The 16,522-nt window shown below is 45.1% G+C and overlaps 4 protein-coding genes across 9 annotated transcripts; 1 reads left to right on the top strand and 3 right to left on the bottom strand.

Moving 5' to 3' along the window:
* The first annotated feature begins 99 nt into the window (after positions 1-99).
* On the top strand, positions 100-10,306 carry LOC105560273 (protein ELYS). 6 transcript variants are annotated; one of them, XM_012009229.1, is made up of 7 exons: positions 100-254; positions 362-515; positions 641-1,009; positions 1,114-1,405; positions 1,537-7,608; positions 8,010-8,088; positions 8,259-10,306. In XM_012009229.1, the coding sequence occupies exons 2-7, from the start codon at positions 486-488 to the stop codon at positions 8,437-8,439; spliced, it is 7,023 nt and encodes a 2,340-aa protein (XP_011864619.1). In that variant the 5' UTR covers positions 100-254; positions 362-485; the 3' UTR covers positions 8,440-10,306. The 6 variants fall into 6 exon arrangements, with proteins under 6 accessions (XP_011864619.1, XP_011864620.1, XP_011864618.1 ...); XM_012009230.1 differs by having other exon boundaries at positions 100-515; positions 1,537-7,599; XM_012009228.1 differs by having other exon boundaries at positions 100-515.
* On the bottom strand, positions 9,559-13,126 carry LOC105560275 (coiled-coil domain-containing protein 50). Its single transcript, XM_012009234.1, has 5 exons — positions 12,619-13,126; positions 12,494-12,556; positions 12,251-12,368; positions 12,012-12,177; positions 9,559-11,893 (listed from the first exon to the last, which is right to left on the bottom strand). Exons 1-5 carry the CDS (start codon positions 12,674-12,676, stop codon positions 11,294-11,296), a joined length of 1,005 nt encoding a protein of 334 aa, XP_011864624.1. The 5' UTR covers positions 12,677-13,126; the 3' UTR covers positions 9,559-11,293.
* An 85-nt stretch (positions 13,127-13,211) lies between these two features.
* Positions 13,212-14,659, bottom strand: LOC105560276 (cyclin N-terminal domain-containing protein 1-like). The gene is made up of 5 exons (XM_012009236.1): positions 14,576-14,659; positions 14,338-14,439; positions 14,006-14,280; positions 13,714-13,929; positions 13,212-13,627 (listed from the first exon to the last, which is right to left on the bottom strand). The coding sequence occupies exons 1-5, from the start codon at positions 14,598-14,600 to the stop codon at positions 13,358-13,360; spliced, it is 888 nt and encodes a 295-aa protein (XP_011864626.1). The 5' UTR covers positions 14,601-14,659; the 3' UTR covers positions 13,212-13,357.
* Positions 14,660-14,758: 99 nt separating this feature from the next.
* On the bottom strand, positions 14,759-16,520 carry LOC105560277 (28S ribosomal protein S5, mitochondrial). The gene is made up of 6 exons (XM_012009237.1): positions 16,410-16,520; positions 16,243-16,338; positions 15,834-16,184; positions 15,538-15,768; positions 15,268-15,467; positions 14,759-15,209 (listed from the first exon to the last, which is right to left on the bottom strand). The coding sequence occupies exons 1-6, from the start codon at positions 16,474-16,476 to the stop codon at positions 14,823-14,825; spliced, it is 1,332 nt and encodes a 443-aa protein (XP_011864627.1). The 5' UTR covers positions 16,477-16,520; the 3' UTR covers positions 14,759-14,822.
* Positions 16,521-16,522: the final 2 nt, after the last annotated feature.

The following is a 16,522-nucleotide window of genomic DNA, read 5'->3' as shown; positions in this document are numbered from 1 at the left end:
TGCAGCGGGCTTAAGATTGGTCTAGACGGTTTGGTGCGATGCATATGCTACGCAATTTTGTGTGTGCTCCGCGCTTTACTACAGGGACTCTACTGTTGTAGCCGGTCGTAGCGGTTGGTAGCATTGGTAGTAGTAGTTTGCGGTTTTCAAACACGCTTGTGCACGAGGGAGAGAGAGAGAGAGAGAGAGAGAGTGAGTGAGAGCGGGAGAGGGAGAGGGAGAGTGGCAAACGAGGGGTTGATAGTATCAATTTCGTACGTATTTCGTAATACGATTCCAAATTACGCCGTCATTGTCTTCTTCCGACGAGTCACTTTCCATTGCACGTGCAATCTCATCTTATATGCGCGCGTGTCTCTAGGGCGGTCGCGAGAACGTACGTGAGGTTTGGCGCCAACCTAACCTCGAGCTGCGAGCCGCAACAACGGTTTTTAAATGCAACTTTCACCGATGATATCTCGGTAGCTCTTCCGATTTTCGCGAAAATGAAGGAGCTAGAGGAAACCAACTGCGAGGTAAGGCGCTACGTTAAATACGTTGTTCCGACACTCGAAATAACCGATTTATATACTCGATTAAGATTGATCTCGACGTTTTTTCTACTTGGACGAACGGAAATTTTATTTGTTCCCGCGTGCAGATTCGCAGAATCGTGAATCTTCGCTTTCCTGCGTCAAGCTGGTTGAGCAATCGCGAGTACGGTCAGCCGGCAAATCTCCAAGAGCACGACAGCATCGGCGATTGCCGTGGAGGATTTCTGCAGAATGCAACGTACGCCTGGCTAAGTTGCGGCTGCCACTTGACAGTCTTCAATGCAAAAGTGGGAGAGTGCATTAGCAGTTGGACATTTCGTGGCGTCGTAACGTCCGTCTCCCAATTTCCCACGCAATCTGGAGAATTCCCATTGCTGTTGGTTGGAATAGATAATTGTGCCAGCAAACTGAAAGATTCCTCCGGTTTACTTTGTATATTCGACTGTACTACGTCCCGTGTCTTGAGGGCTATCCGCGTAAGTATTATTATAATTATCACAGTGCCCTCTCTACCTGTTATTTCAGCGAGCACGCACGTCTCAAGAGCCTATTATTATCAAGCCATTGCATTATGTGCTAGATGCCGTGTGGGATAGAACAGGTGTGCGTAGTGACTGGTGGCGCAGAGTGGGAGGAATTCAATGATAAAAGACCCGACAATGTATTCAGTGAAATGGATGGGATGGCCTGTGTAGCTCTACGTAATCTTTACCATATTATGATTGATCTCCGGAGAACTGTATGGGACGCGCATGATTTGTCTGTCATTATGGACGAAACGTCACCAGCGGAGATAGACTTTCCGTCGGCGAAGCATATTATCGGTAGATCCGTTCGAGATAAGCACGCAGCTTACAATTTGCTCAACGACCGTAAGTACAAGTAAATAATTATCCAAATACATCATTTGCCTCCAAGTATGTGCGCGATGCACAAATCTTTCCCTCTAAAGGCTTTAGTTTCAGTTGATATTACTCGAACATTCAATGTATCTCATTGGCAGGTATAGAAAGGCACCTTGGCTTCAACAGAGTAGATTTCGAGTCGTCTTTGCTCGGTGAGAGTTTGACCACCGCGATTATTAGTTCCACAAAGATTGGCTGTTTAATCTCCGGCTGTTTGGGCAGAGTGATAATTTGGCAGAGCGATGGTTCCATAGGCTGGATCAGTACGCCCATCGACGAGAACATGGCGGTCACGCATTTGGCCTTGTTGGAGCCCACGGACGATCCTAGACCTTTTTATTACTTGTGGGTAGTGTTTCAGGACGAATTGTCAACGGCGCCGCCGATATTGCGAATGTACGCTATGCTATTTGAAAGGAAATACTGCGACAGAGAGATAAACTTGTACTTCAACCTGGAAGATGATCCCAGTTTGAAGTTTGAATCGGAGCTGAACGAAGGTGACAGGGTCGTCGGTTTGTACACCGTTGAGAGAGAGTCCAATCCAGAGCAGAGTGAGTCGGCCGCTAGAAGAGGCGAGGATAATCTACTGCTTATCACCACCAACGACAGAGTGTTTCTGTTCGATCTGAATCAGTGGTACAAGGAGCAAATGCCGCGCACCATCGGCGAGTGTCAGAATCCAAACAGCATGTTGGCGACGTACCGTACGCGATCGGATGGGCAAAACGAGGAGGGAGACAGTCGGGTCGTAAGTTTCGCCTATATCCCGCAGAGTTTACGAGAGTACTCCAGTAACGGCCCAAGTTCGCCCGAGGAACTCTTCTACCCCAACTCCTTGTCGCTCGAGTGGGTGGAGTTGAGCTCCACGAAACTAACGTTCTGGATGACACGCGGCATTCAGACCGACTTGTTGCGTGAGATTGCTACGACGGGTCCAGTCGTATTGATACAACCGTTTGAAACGTTTCACCGATGTCTCTCTGTCGGACTGGTGCCGTACAATTCGGAATTCTCGTTCGCTAGCGATCAGAATGCGCAACGAGAGATGTTGCTGTCGCTCTGCTTGGAACAGCGGTGGTCCTCTTTTCTCATCAAATGCGCCATGGAGTGGTCGGATGGTAGCGCTTCTTACTTGTACCCCACTTTTCTCAAGTGGGGTGTTTACAGAGCTTCTACGTTAAAAATGACCGCGGATCGTCTCTGCGTTCCTCTATTCGATCAGTCAGGCTGTAGCATCGGCGAAGCCGACGTGAAAGCTTTACGGTTTTACTCACAGCAATTGGAATGTTTGTCCAATGTAATGGCCAAGTTACCGTCCGCTACGGTGGATTTAACGAAGCAACGAAGGATGTTGAGACGTGTGTCCACGTATTTCCAAGTACTCCTTTGGTTCTACGATGTGGGACTGTTGCCTGAAACGCAAGATTTGGAAGAGGAGGAGGAGAGAGGGGGGAGGAAGAAGAAGAAGAAGAAAGCAGTGGCGGCGGCGGAGATAGAGGAGGCGGAGGAGGAGGAGGAAGAGGAAGAAGAGGAAGAAGAGGAAGAAGAAGAAAAGGAAGAGGAGAATGTCACGTTGCCCATCTCCCTAGCGTTAAGAGTGCCTTATCCCTACGAGAAGCTCTCGGTACTTTATAAAGAGAAACGAGTACAGTTTTTAAGAAGCAATAGAAGAAATGGCGAAAATGAAGAAGACTTGTTTATTGACGAGCTGATAACGCGCGAGTGCTCCATTTTAAAAGCACAATGGGAAAGAGAGGGTGGCATCGCCACGCATGGCTGCTATCCACCACCATCGTTGCAATCTCTACTGCGATCTTACTTAACCAATTGTCATCAGACGGAAGCAAACGAGATCAGTTGCAGGCATCAGATCACAACTTATCTTTTGATGGACCTGGTTATGCTGCTGCAGCGGCTGTATCCCGCTGTGAAACAGCTGATCAAATATCCGTCCGCGTTCATGATGAGCCCCAGCCTCATCAAGCTCACTCAGGCGTTCTGGCTGCTCGATCACGAAAATTACCAGGAATTTCTCGACACTATTACCGGCCAGTTAGTCTGCGACTCCGATATTAAGGATTGGCACCATCGACTCGTATTGCGCACTTTGGTGCGTAACAATCAGCACAAATTAGCGCTCGTATATCTTCGCTTGAGGAAGCCTCCCCTGTCCTCTATAGAGGAGCAATGTGTGGCCATGAGTCTCTCGGTGGAGCACGGTCTGGTGCAGTCCGCTTTCCATCATCGGCCACCCTGCCACTATGAACAACTGCTGACCAGCTTCTTCCGAGCGTGCAAGAAATACAAAAAGCTCGATGAGATTTTGCATCTAGTGCTAGACTCCGAGGAGGAGGAGGTGTTTGTCAAGTTTCTCGAAGAGAACAAGATGGACGATTTGCGGGTGTTGTACTATCTACAACGATGTCGTTACACGGAAGTAATTGGTGGCTATCCGATCCGGCAGCACCAGTCCAACTTGGCCAGAGATGTGCAGTCTGTGTCGATCAGTATGCTCGGCGCGTACGACATGACCTTGCCCGATGTTACGAAACGATTCTCCACGAGTGCGGCCGCGACAAATTCGGACGCAGATCAGAAGGCGCGCTATCCTAGGCCGATGTCGCATCGCAAGAGTCACGACAGGCTGCGGAGTATACACGAAACGGTGATCGCCAAGGCCAGAGAAACCTATCTAAGAGGGGAGAAGAGTCAGATCCCGTTTGTCAGTGCGCCCTGCACGTCGTTGAGGATCAACAGTTACGGCGCAAACATGAATTGCGTCTTGTTTCCGGCGCTGGTACGCCAGAGTCGCGGCAAACGCACGGTCGATCAGATTTACGAGGAGGACGACACGCCGGGAAATATAAAACGTCGGAAACTATCGGAAGGGAACGTCTCACCGTGTAGACAAGAATCGGGAGTTGCAGAATTTCGGGATACTTTCGAGACACCTCTGGTAAAGCGCAAATCTAATGTCTACACGAGCAAAGATTGCGTTTTAGAGACGCCGCAGTCGATTTTGAAGATTAGACAACTCGTGAGAAGCTCGACATCTTCTACCGCGACGCCCGAAATAAAGGAGGCAACCGATAGATTGGCCGAAAGGGAGAGAAAAGTCAGTAGACAGATACGATTCAACATCAATCAATCGAAGAAAGCTCTGGTGTACGAGAACGACTACGATGAGGACGAGGACGAGGACGAGCAAGTGGAGAAGGAAAAAGGAAACGAGACTAGTGTTTCCCTCGAACCAAATTCGAACGAAGCGAGTAGCGAGCATGCGTTCTTCAACCCAGCCGCGGATAACAAATCAGCGTATTACGAAAGTGCGGTTTTGAATGACAGTAGTATCTCTGGTAAGATTTCGTGCTATGCCCGTCCGCGACCTAGTCTCAGAAGAAGTGCCTTACAATCGTCCGTACAAGTGTCGCAGCAAGTATTTTGTCCCGAGAGAGCGAGTAGCTCGTCCGAAGAGACGAATAAACAACCGTTAATTCCAGATACACCGAGCAGACACAGTTCGTTGCTGTCAGCCTCCGTCTACTCGACCACTGTACTGTCCCCCGGGACCAGCGTCGACATTAGCTATCCGAGGAGATCGGGACGCGCCAGTCCGTTGCAACGGAGAGAGAACTTGTCCGCGGAAAGAAAGGGCAACGATAAATTTATCATTTCGTCTACCCCGATAACGAAGATTATAACTTGTAAAACGTCGGTTAACGACAAGCGAGCGACGGAAGTAGACGACGTGAATAACGCGTACGAAATTGAGGAAGATGTTGACGCGCTAGGCGGCTCCAAGAGATCCGAGCACATTGAGCGATCCGGTTGTGGTGGAAGCGATCCCGCGGAACAAGGTGATAGTTTGGAGAAGGTCGTAGAGAGCAAGAGTCGACAAAACAGGTACAATAACGGAGGAATCGCGAGGGAAGATGATCCGAGTTTACGAGATTACGAGATGCCCGCACTCTCCGAATTGGAAAAGGTCGCGGAATCGAAGGTTCCGGGTGAGTCCGACGAGGAGCTGCTCGGATTGCAAGATATCGTGGCCACTGGCGAGCACGAGGAGGCATTTGAGCGGCTGTCAACGATTCCGGAAAGCACGCCTTTGGACAGTCCAGTCCAAGCTTCTCGCTCGTTCCGCGAGACTTGGGATCTGCGAGAAGGCGAGACGGCGGCATGCGGCACAACGAAACCTAACGGCCTGCAAGATTCGGTGCGGATGATGGGTGACGTTGATTTGACCGACGACGAATCTGCGAATAGCAGAGCAATGACACCGGCGGCAGAACTTGGTGATGAGGCGGACAATAACAAAGGGGAGACGCATTTGACGCCGATGGTGTATTTAGAGCGTGTGTTGTACGACATGTCGAATATTACGGACGACGAGTCCGATTCCGGTACTGGAGAAACCGAGGAGCCAAAAGCGAGAAACGGTAGATATTCCGATTTACAAAGGCCCTACGCCACGCGGAATATCCAAATGGAGAGAAATGATGGATCCGATGAGAAGAACCGGAAGAGAACTCTACCGTCGCAGCTTGATGACAAAACTTTTTCGAGCTATGTAAGGCTACATAAAGTAGATGATAGTAGCATCGAGCTATCCGAGGAGACGGGCCGGGGAGAGGCCTGTCAGAGTTTCTCCGAGAAAAGTGAGAGAAATGAGGCGGATACTTGCGGAGCCGTACGTATGACTAGATCACGTGGAGCAGATTCGGCAGCAAAGGATACATCGGTGGGGCAAGTAGAATTGGAGAGATCCACCCGTCCACGAAGGGCGAGCTCAATCGCCAAGGATTCTCCATCGCGAGGGGTGGCTCTGAATTCACCAACGGGTCGTTCGTCTTTGCGTTCGAGGCGAGCGAGTTCTCTTGCGAAGGACGTGCTAATGAGCTCGGCGATGACGGATCTTGAGCCGCAATCAGCAAACTCCGGCGCGCAACCGTCAGTGTCGGCGTCAGCGTCAGCGAGAAGAGGCCGCAGATGTATGTCTGTGCCAAAGGAGATGTCGCGGGCCGAGATGACGGATAGCGACTCGGAAAGCGTCAAGGAGGACGCGGGGAGGAGCACGGGACTCGCTTCTTTCGCGAGGAAAGAATTGTCCGTGAGGAGAAGCACGAGAGCTTCTTCCGCGAGGGCAGAATTGCCTGTGAGGAGAAGCACGAGACTCGCTTCTTCCGCGAAAAAAGAATTGCAGGTGGATGCTCCTACAGAGGTGGCTGAGGGGAGTCTCGCGAGGTCAGGAAGCGCGACATCGCTCACGAAACTAACGAGCGACGACGACGAGGAATGCGAGAACGCGAACAAGAGGCCTTTACGGGGCGCGAGCAAGCCTTCGTCCGATAGCGCAACGACGAGCAGATTATTGAGATCGTCCACAAGGGATTTGGACAAGGAGCGTTCGAAGAAGCCGGATGTTAAAACGATCCGTAAACGCGGTAGTTCGCTACCTAAGGAGATGATACGAACGCAACCGGTTGGTTCGTGGCGACGTAGGTCTGGCAGTGTCGTCAAAGAAGTCATCCTGGAGGTTGCCGAGCCTCCGGAGGAGGAGATAAAGGTGGAGGAGTCGGAGTCGGAGTCGGAGTCGGAGTCGGAGTCGGAGTCGGGGTCCAAGTCCAAGTCCAAGTCGAAGACGGGCTTCACCGCGAGAAATAGGGACGAGATTGTTGGTAGACTAACGAGAAAGGCGCGCGCTCGAAGCGCATCGTTACTGTCCGTGCCGGAGGAATTGGAGGAGATTCTGAGTCCGCCATTGAGAGAGACGAGGTCCAGCGAAAGGAAGGCTACGCAGAGTAACGTTAGGGAGAGAAGAGCGGCTAGTGCCGATGTGACACACACGGAGATGAGGAGGAGTATTAGAAATGTGCGATGTGGTATCTGTCCGACAAGTGGTATCGCGGCGGTATCGCCAATAGCAGAAGAGCTTGCGGAAAGTGAGGATAGAGTACGATTCGATGGAGACGAGAAGACGGACGGTGAGGCCGTGCAGAGTGCGCCGACGCTAAAGAGAAGGACGATCAAGGAGACGAAGAAGGAAGGAACGGTAAAGTCGAGACGAGGCAGGTCAAGGCGCGAGACCAGCGTGAGCCTAGAGTCCAGTCATCTGTTTTCCTTCTCGTTGCCGGAGAAGACGGACAACGTGCCATTGGGTGAGGAAGGTAACTTGAGCAAGCGGATCGCTCGTCAAGTGAATGGTCTCGAGCCGTAATCACACTCCTAACTCGATCGATCCTAATTGTAGCAGTTGGAGTCGACCGATGCCTCCTTAGGATGATTACGGCTTTATGCTGTAGGGATACAAATACTGTAGCAAATTTTTATCAAAATTTCCATCAAAATCGGCATCGAATCTCTTGTTGCTTCAAGATTGCTTTCGGATATTACATTGAATTGTCTCTCCTTCTCCAATAGATTTCTATTGTTATCAACGTTTTACACTATTGTATATGCATAATAAAAACTGCTAGAAACGTAAGACTCCATTCGCTTGTCGAATAGCAAGTATTCAAGTATAGTTATAGTTTGATGAGATGGTAGTAGAGCAATTTTCAATTTGCAGACATTGGGGAAGTGCCGAATTATGTGTTCTCACCGCCCCAAAGCAGATCTGAAAATATTTCTCCGAGCCAACATCGTAGGTTGTTATTCATTAATTAATTTGACACAATTACTCATTGCTACGTAGTATACACACGCAGTATCTCACTTGTTTTAAGCCTCAATCAAACTCGTTTAACCTTTACTCGTGCTCTCTTCTACCAGAGAAGGAGAAAGGCAGATATACACTATCCCTTTTTCTTTTCCACAGAAAAGTAAGATCGTTCATACCGAGTTGTTATGAGGAAGGAGAACAACAGCCTACTACCCAGAAACCTCCTCGTGGCATCGTCAAATCCAGCAGTTATGTTCCTTTAGCTAAAACGAACTACGTATCACGATTTCGAACGAGATTCATTATATCTAAAAGATCTAAAAGCACGACAGATTAAAACTGGCAACTTGTCAGGAATTCTGGCGAATCTGTCGCTCGTACATTTTCAGTTTGTAAATCTTTTAATTTACGCCTGTAAATTCATTTTTTACATTTATATTTTTTCCGCTCTATTTTTCTATACGCGTCCTTCTGTCAATTAAACCGATACGGCAACGATCATTCGTTGCAAAGTATTCACTTTTACCACTTACATACAAGCGTGAAATATCACATACGTAAAATTATTGACCAGTTTCAGCTATTACAAGCAAAAATCTAGTACAAAGTATTTCTCTGGTATGATAAACAACTATGAATGTTGACAAACAAAGAGATTAAACTTGAAAGATTAAAGTGTATCCTAGTTAGAAAATGAAAAATCTTTTGCTTATAATATTGACGTATGTATGTACTCTTCTGTCGGACGAACAAGTTTTATTGTTTGCAGAGAGGGAAACAATATGGACACTTACTCTTGCTTTCTTTTTCTTTGCAAGCAACTACATTTGTTTCGATAGAATGACGATTAAGTAGTTGTTTTCTTTTCTTTCTCTGATCAGGTATTTATTTTGAGTTATGGTGGAAGATAATCGACTATTCTGACATTTAAAATACAAGTTGATATAATGTTGAGAAACATACTTTTCTTTCCTTTTTTCCTTATTTCAACAACACGCGGAGTTTCTCTTGAGTAATCTTCTCGAGTAGAGTTCCAAAAGGTCGTTTTTCTCTAAAGATTTGTAAACCTCCATGATTGACTCAAGTTATGTTACGTCATTGCATAAGAAAGTTTATGTTCCATCAAATTCCAAATGTATTTGTATCGCGTTATTTCTACATCGATACACAAGTTGCCAAGTATACAGAGATATGACTACAATAAATATCATGTAAGAAAAAAGTACGATGAAATGTTTGGCATAAATACATCGCGTCAAAAATATGTATGCGTGCGCGCGCACACTGACCATTTTAATAGCATTGATTCCGTTTCATTCTACATTTCTCTTAAAGGTATTTACCCTCACTTAGTTTCTTTTTTGTTATTTTTGGACTTATTCTGTAGCACAAGATTCCTTGCACATAATATAGTACGTCCCTCTACAGGATTTTCGGCAAGAAGGCAATGTATCATATCTTTGTAAATAATTTATTAACATACTCATGTAAAGCTGTATCGATACAATAAACTTAAAAGATAATATATGATGGTATCAAACTCTAGAGAGAAGACTCCATTCACCACAAATGACATAATCGTAATAAAAAGAGTTTATATATCCTAATGGAGTAACGCTCGAAAAATTAACTACCAATAGAGATTCTTCTGAACACAGTCCTTATACAAGTTAGTAAATAAGTTCATATATATATATATTTCTCTCTCAATCCTTAGCATCATCTGTGCATATATCTGTGGCGCTTACAATCTAACGCCGATTCCGGTTTTTACAGAAGAGTTTTTATACTATCGGTGGTTTTTGCCTTTCGAGAAGTGACGACCGAAAAACATGATTTTTTTGATTGATTTTGAACTCGGATTTTCGGCTCACTAGAGCAGGGCACACGATTGCCATGCACATCTTTTATATAACGCGCGAATATAAAGAATATAAAATTACGATATTTCTTTCTTCCTTTCTGAAAGGGAAATGTAACAATTTCGCATTCCAACACTTTCCTTCGATATATTACAGCTGACAATATACCTAAACGTTTTGAAAGCTTATTCATATCGTATATTTCTCAAAGTTTAAAAAACAATGTAGTACGTGAGATCCGTTCGACCTCTAGAGCTTTACATATAATTACGTATGTTTGCATTTTCTTTACCACAATACTTTTTCTTTTTTCTAAAGGCCAGCATTAAAGTGTTATCTTTGGCAGTGTTGTCATTCTTTACTTTCTACCTTAATAATAATTACAAAAGGATTTTGTTAGGCGCGACTTATTATATTATCAAATTAAGCATGCTATAGACGAAATGTAACAAGTTTTTGTGTTATCTTGTAAGAGCAAGTTTGAACGTATTAGAAACGCAAAAGATTACATAAAAAAAAATGTAATTACTTAAATAATGAATTGATTTGGAAAACGGTTTCTACAGTTTCTCAATCTTTTTATGCGTTGACCAATTACACTTTGTACCATCTGTGACCCATCTATGGGTGAATTATGAGATTCTATGATAAACTCTTGCAGTGGATCAATATTTGTACACTGTTCGTCACATATAAATGCATCAAGTTGAAAAATATATCTGTTATAAATTGTTCTTTGATTGTCTAAGATTTTTGTTTTACTCTATTCTAAAAATGTGAAAAATTTCAACACTGTGAGAAGCGTGTTAATGTTAAAAATTAATATTTATACTAATGTCTTTATATACTTGATACATACATACATACATACACATACACACACGTGGTAGCCGACACTCTTATGTGCTCCATGTGGAGAATATACAAGAGTGTCGGCTGCGAAGAAATGTAAAAAGAAAATGGAGGACGGTACAATCTATCCATTCGGATATTAGCAATCTTTGATATATATTTCAGAGTAATTAGTAAATTTTTCAAGTTAAGGCTCTTAAATTCCTTCAAATGCCCTTTAAGAGGCACGTTGCACAATGTATGGCAGTAGATTGATTTACACCATCATGTAAGGTATATGGCAATATGTCCTATTAATATGGAGAAATAATAGTGAAATTCAGAAAGTCATACACTCGTTTTGCGAAAGTAAATGCAAATATATGAAATAAATACACGTCAATATTGCTCGATACATGAGAAAATTGCATCTCTTTATAGAGTTAAAAAATAAATATTTCGTTTGATGGTAATAAGAGAAAAAGAGAAATGTCTCCTTTACTGATGCTTACATCCGTCTTTTACTCGCCGTTTGTGCTTTTCCTCGTGCGCGTTAGACGGCGATTGAGTCTGATTTCGTCGCTGGCCTTGAATCGGCATGTAACACGGTACATCGTCAGTCATTAGTTCTTGCGGTGGTGTCGGCAAAACGTAAGTGGGGCTTATCGTGCTGCTTGAACTACTCGAGGTACCACGGTGCATATTGTAAGTAGGGTCGATAATGGTCGCGACATTGGTCATATTATCAACAGGATCGTCTAGCGTCTGGATTTCCTCGGGATCCGAATATTGAGAATAATTGGCAGAATAACGGCCTCGATTCTTGATCGACAGAGCCTTCAAGTCCAGCCTATCTGGTCTTTGAGGTCGTTCCGCGAGATTCTGTTGATCCGCCTGTTGCTGTAGACGCTCCCGCTCTAGTTTCTTCTGCCTCGCCCTCTCTCGCGCTTTACGAGCCTTTGCACGCTCCTTGTCCTGAAGCATTCGCGCCAGTTCAGCATCTTGCGCCTCCATCGCCAATTTTTGATCCAACATTAAACGCTCGTCCTCTGGACCGTCTGGATTGTTCTCTTCTTGTTGCAGCTTCTTCGCCAGTTCCTGTCGCAAGAAATGACACTTTAAATAATTTTGCACGCTGGCGAACAATCGTCTTTCCCTTCTCAAAAGAGAGATTGTTTTCGAGGGTTTCGTCAACCGTCAAGAGAATCGTGGTTACCTCGTCCTTTCCTTCTTGCATACGTCTTTCAAACTCTCGCTGCGCAGCTTCATCTCCCAATCTCAGTTGTAATCTCATCATTTCTTGCAATTCGCGCTCCCTCTGCCTCTCCTCTCGCTCAAGAGAAAGCGCAATCTGCCTCGCGACAAGCGCATCTCTCTCTTCCCTTTGGAAAAAAAAGAAAAGAAAATGGAACCTCCTCCTATGAAAAAAAAATCTCTATCTCAAGTTGTACTAACTGTTGTTGAATGTAACTTTGATATCTCAGTGCTTCCAATTCCTGCTCGACTTTGGCTCGCGGCAAATCTTCTCTCACCTGTGCGTTTCGCGTTTTGTTGCCAGTATAATGTTCCTTGACTAGGAATCACAATGGAGAGTTAGAATCTTGTGAATACAAAACATAATTGTTGAAATGTCATCGTTGCCACCTACAAGCAAGCTCGATAAATTGTACCTACAAGGCAGGTAAAAGTTTTACGTACTTTCTTCATCCTGAAGCCGATAAGCCAATGCCCCATCCTCGTGTACCAGCCACTCGCGGCACACTGCAATTACGAATGGCAATCGGTTACGAGTATCCGAGAGTAGGGAGTGAAAAGAATCTCACCTTCGTTTACGCGACCTGCCTTTGGCAGCGTGTCGGAACTTAGCACGGATTTCGCCATTGCACGTTCTCTCTGGTCCTCGTGGTCCTCGTGTGGCGGAACTCGAGCTCTGTGTGTGTTTGCAATCACTTTGCGCGAGAACAGCCGCTAGGTTGTTTCTTCACCATCTTGAAACGATCGGAACTCGTTACTCGATGTCGTCGTACTCGTACTTGGAATACTGGGATATGGGTGATATGGGTGATATGGTTGTACTGTTGTGCTGTGGTCGCGTGGCTGCACACAGTCACACATGCACGTACATGGACGTTATTATGCCCACAGCCCACGCTCGATTACGATATTTACATTCACTATAACGCTATCGTCTTGAGAAAATGGCAAATAACTTTTTCTCGCGGAAAAAGCAGCAGTGAACGGACGGATGTCGAGCAGGCGCGCAGCACGGTGAAAGGGGCTAAAAAAACGAGTGCACTGCAAAGAGGAGAAAGGAGTCTTTCGCGTAGTCCAGCCCAAACTAACCTGACCTAACCTAACCTAACCCCAATCATAGGTCAAACCGAGCTCCAATTCGAATGGAATAAGCAGTCTTGAATTTCATTGCACTTGTATATTGAAATATGCGTGTGACATATTACACAAGGTATTTAATTATCTCTGTACAATAGAATAAGATATTAGAGCGTGGTACAATCCCTCCTCAACGAGCTCTCTCTGCAGGGGGAAAAGAGAAGAGAAGCGTCACTCTTGCGTCGCTATCGAGAGCAACACGTCGGCCATACGAAAGATATCGGTGTCTGTTGTATTTGACAATTGAGCCAATTTTGCCACGACAACTTGCTCTTCCAAGACATTTGTATCCAGACACAAAAAGAAGGTTGCGCAATACACTATTGCCGCGCTCAGGAAAAGTACATTTGATTTCAACGACATTAGCTTTCTGGTTACATGTTCCGCGGCAACACCTTGGTACGCTTGATATAAATGAAATTGCGAGTACAACATGTCGTGCTGGAAATGAGTACGGCGAAGAAATCAGAGCGATATATATCGTAAGCTGCATCGGAGTCAAGAGATTAGATAGAAAGGTGTCAAACCTTTAGGTAAGCCAAGTCCAACAAATCTATCGAGACGTCAGCTGTATTTGGCGTCTCTCCGAGACCCGTTGCCACCAGAAGAATCTCGATGCAGTTGAGCGGGGTGTAAAGGGGCATTTTAAAGCCTACCGTTTTGAACACTTTAATTTCCCAAGAGAAAATCATACTCGGCGTATATTCGGACTCTTTGTCAATCAGATGCAAAAAATTGATTATCTAGCAAGAGAAGCGGCAGAATGAAAATTTATTCGGAGGGCAAATGTTGAAATGCTCATAAAGCAGATTATTGTACTTGCGATATTCCCAAGGCGCCGCAATGAGAGTCCATTTTGCAGGCCAATTGAAAGCACGACATTAAATTTAATTTCGCTTCATTAGAGCTCCTCTCGCAGACTTTGAGCCATGACGCTTCGGAGAAATCGTTTGCGATCTCAGTCTTGTAAATCTCCCAAAAGTGCTTACACATGAATCTCTCGTACAGTTGAATGGCCATATACTTGACGTTTGGCTCTAGCTTAAAGTACTCTGCTACCTTGAAGGCAGTTTTCACAGTAGACGCTGGAATCGCTGACGACACAATACAATTTTTAACAATTGTCGTTCAAACTCCATCACGTTGCCTACCTACAAATGGCATGGCAAAATCGCTCGCGTTTCCAATCTGCTCCTGCTCTTGTTCTTTCATCAGTTGCACAACGTGTTCCAGCCAATCGTCAATCAATGGTTCTAGCAACAAGTTTATTTCATTCAATTTCGATAATTGTACCTTGATGAAAATAATCATTTGCTACTCTATCGCGCCTTCTTGGATGGACAAGTTTCGTCACATGTATAGAATCGTCTTGGATAATGAATAAATTACCGATGTAAGCAGTATCCAGATCCATTTCACACTCACGTAATACCAGTGTGTTACTTACAAATTGGTACGCGCGCCATTACCAGCCATTATCATCATAGAGTATCACTAGATGTGAAACTCGATGAATTTCGGAACGCATTCGGCTAATCCAATAGGAAGAACCCGTTTCAGTCGGACATGTTATTTAGGAGCGCGCGTGACAAGTGCAATTTATTAACTCTCTATTCATTACATATATTGTGTACGTCTATTCTTCCGCTTGATTGCTTTCGCTTCGCTTTGGCTTGGGAAGCAGCTTCGCCTCTGGATACTTGTCAGTTAGAAAACTATGCAACGCTCCGTACTCTGCCATTAGTTTGATCCTCGTTTCGTCATAGTGCCTCAATCGTTCCAGCTTCAACAGCTTTCTCTTCCAAAGTGGGAGTCTAGTAAAGAATGGTGGATACTTTTTTTTTTGCAATATTACTTTGCCACCCAAAACGTATTGAGTAAAATCGAGGATCTCGTGGGACGATACTTGGTCCGACGTTCTCACTTGCGACGGTGAAGCGATCACTTTCGGATAATTTCCGTTTTCCGACCTAAACTCAACCAGGTGCAGTTGTTTCTCGTCCGCTAGTTGTTGATAGGATTTCTGCAAAGATATTCCATCAAATACCAGTCAATCCTCCAAGATTAAAGATATTGCATACCTGTTGCAACAAACCAATAAAGAAGGCCTTGATTATATGCTGCAAATTGGTGGAACCTTCCACCTTGGCATGCATGTCCTTGATGCCAATCGCTTGGCAACACGCTTTTATCGCACGGTGACAGACAAGCCCGTATCCCTCGTGCATCTTCTTGACAAACAACTTGGTAGTACCAAACTGTGCGAAAAAGTCATGTAGCACTGAAACAAGGCGATATGGAGCGACATGGATACAGATACGGCGGATATACGAGGCGCTAAAATCCTTTACCAGTATGTTCCTTGTATCTGGGGATATACATTAATTTCTGACCCGCCTTATTTTTAGCCGACTTGATGGCTGCTTTCTGCGTGGGTGCTTTCCCTAGGCCAAATCCAGCCAGACCATTTCCATTTCCCGTTATGACGAATAAGCTCATTGTACTCTTGCGTCCTAAATTACCGGTCATACAATTTACCACTTTGCTCTCCAGTGCCCAGGTTTCAAAGCCGTCAAAGGTATCTGAAAGGCCGAGTAGCATGTGTATTTGCACAATCTCTTAATTAGGATCGAAGCGAATAACTAACCTTCTCCGATAGGATCGGGTGGTCCAATCTTTTTACCACCCAAATGGGCGCTCGTCCAACCGCGTTCTAGTGGTGACGACTTGATCCGCTTCCGCCCAGTTTGATAACTCTGTCGTAGCTTGACCAGCTTTTCCTCCCTCTCAGGATCCACAGGCAGCTTTTGCTGTTGAACCAGTTCCCTTCCTCTGAACACCGGTGTGTTGAGACCAGGAAATTGTATCGGTATCTTTCCCACACCAATAATCTGGCCCTTGTTTAAATCTCTCTTTTTCGCCAAGCCTTTCGCTCTGCCTCTTTTCCTGCCTGCATTACTCACGGTTGTCACGCCTTTCCACAATTCGTCTGCAGATTCTGAGAAAGAGGAACGTTATACATACCAGTTGTACTTGTACAGATGAAGATTACTCACTGCTGACGAAAAATGTCGAGTTCCTTGTGTCGCGTATCAAAGGGACACGCGTCCTTAACAGTTGCAAGTGATGAACGGTAGATAAATTACGTGCGTCTGAAAAAGCGTTGAAATTTCCCGTTAGTAAAACAAATGTAATGTCGATCGGGCAAAATAATATTTCATACCATTGCTGACAACAGATGGAATATTTCTCAAAGATCCACGCAACAGTCGAATTACGGCCGAGGCCATTTTCAATATTCTGCAATGTTCTGCAATATCGATCGGAGACTTGCGA

Source organism: Vollenhovia emeryi, unplaced genomic scaffold (genome assembly GCF_000949405.1).
Source record: "Vollenhovia emeryi isolate VEMERY1.0 unplaced genomic scaffold, V.emery_V1.0 DF939234.1, whole genome shotgun sequence".
Classification (NCBI taxonomy): domain Eukaryota; kingdom Metazoa; phylum Arthropoda; class Insecta; order Hymenoptera; family Formicidae; genus Vollenhovia; species Vollenhovia emeryi.
This window is presented reverse-complemented; position numbering and strand designations above follow the sequence as displayed.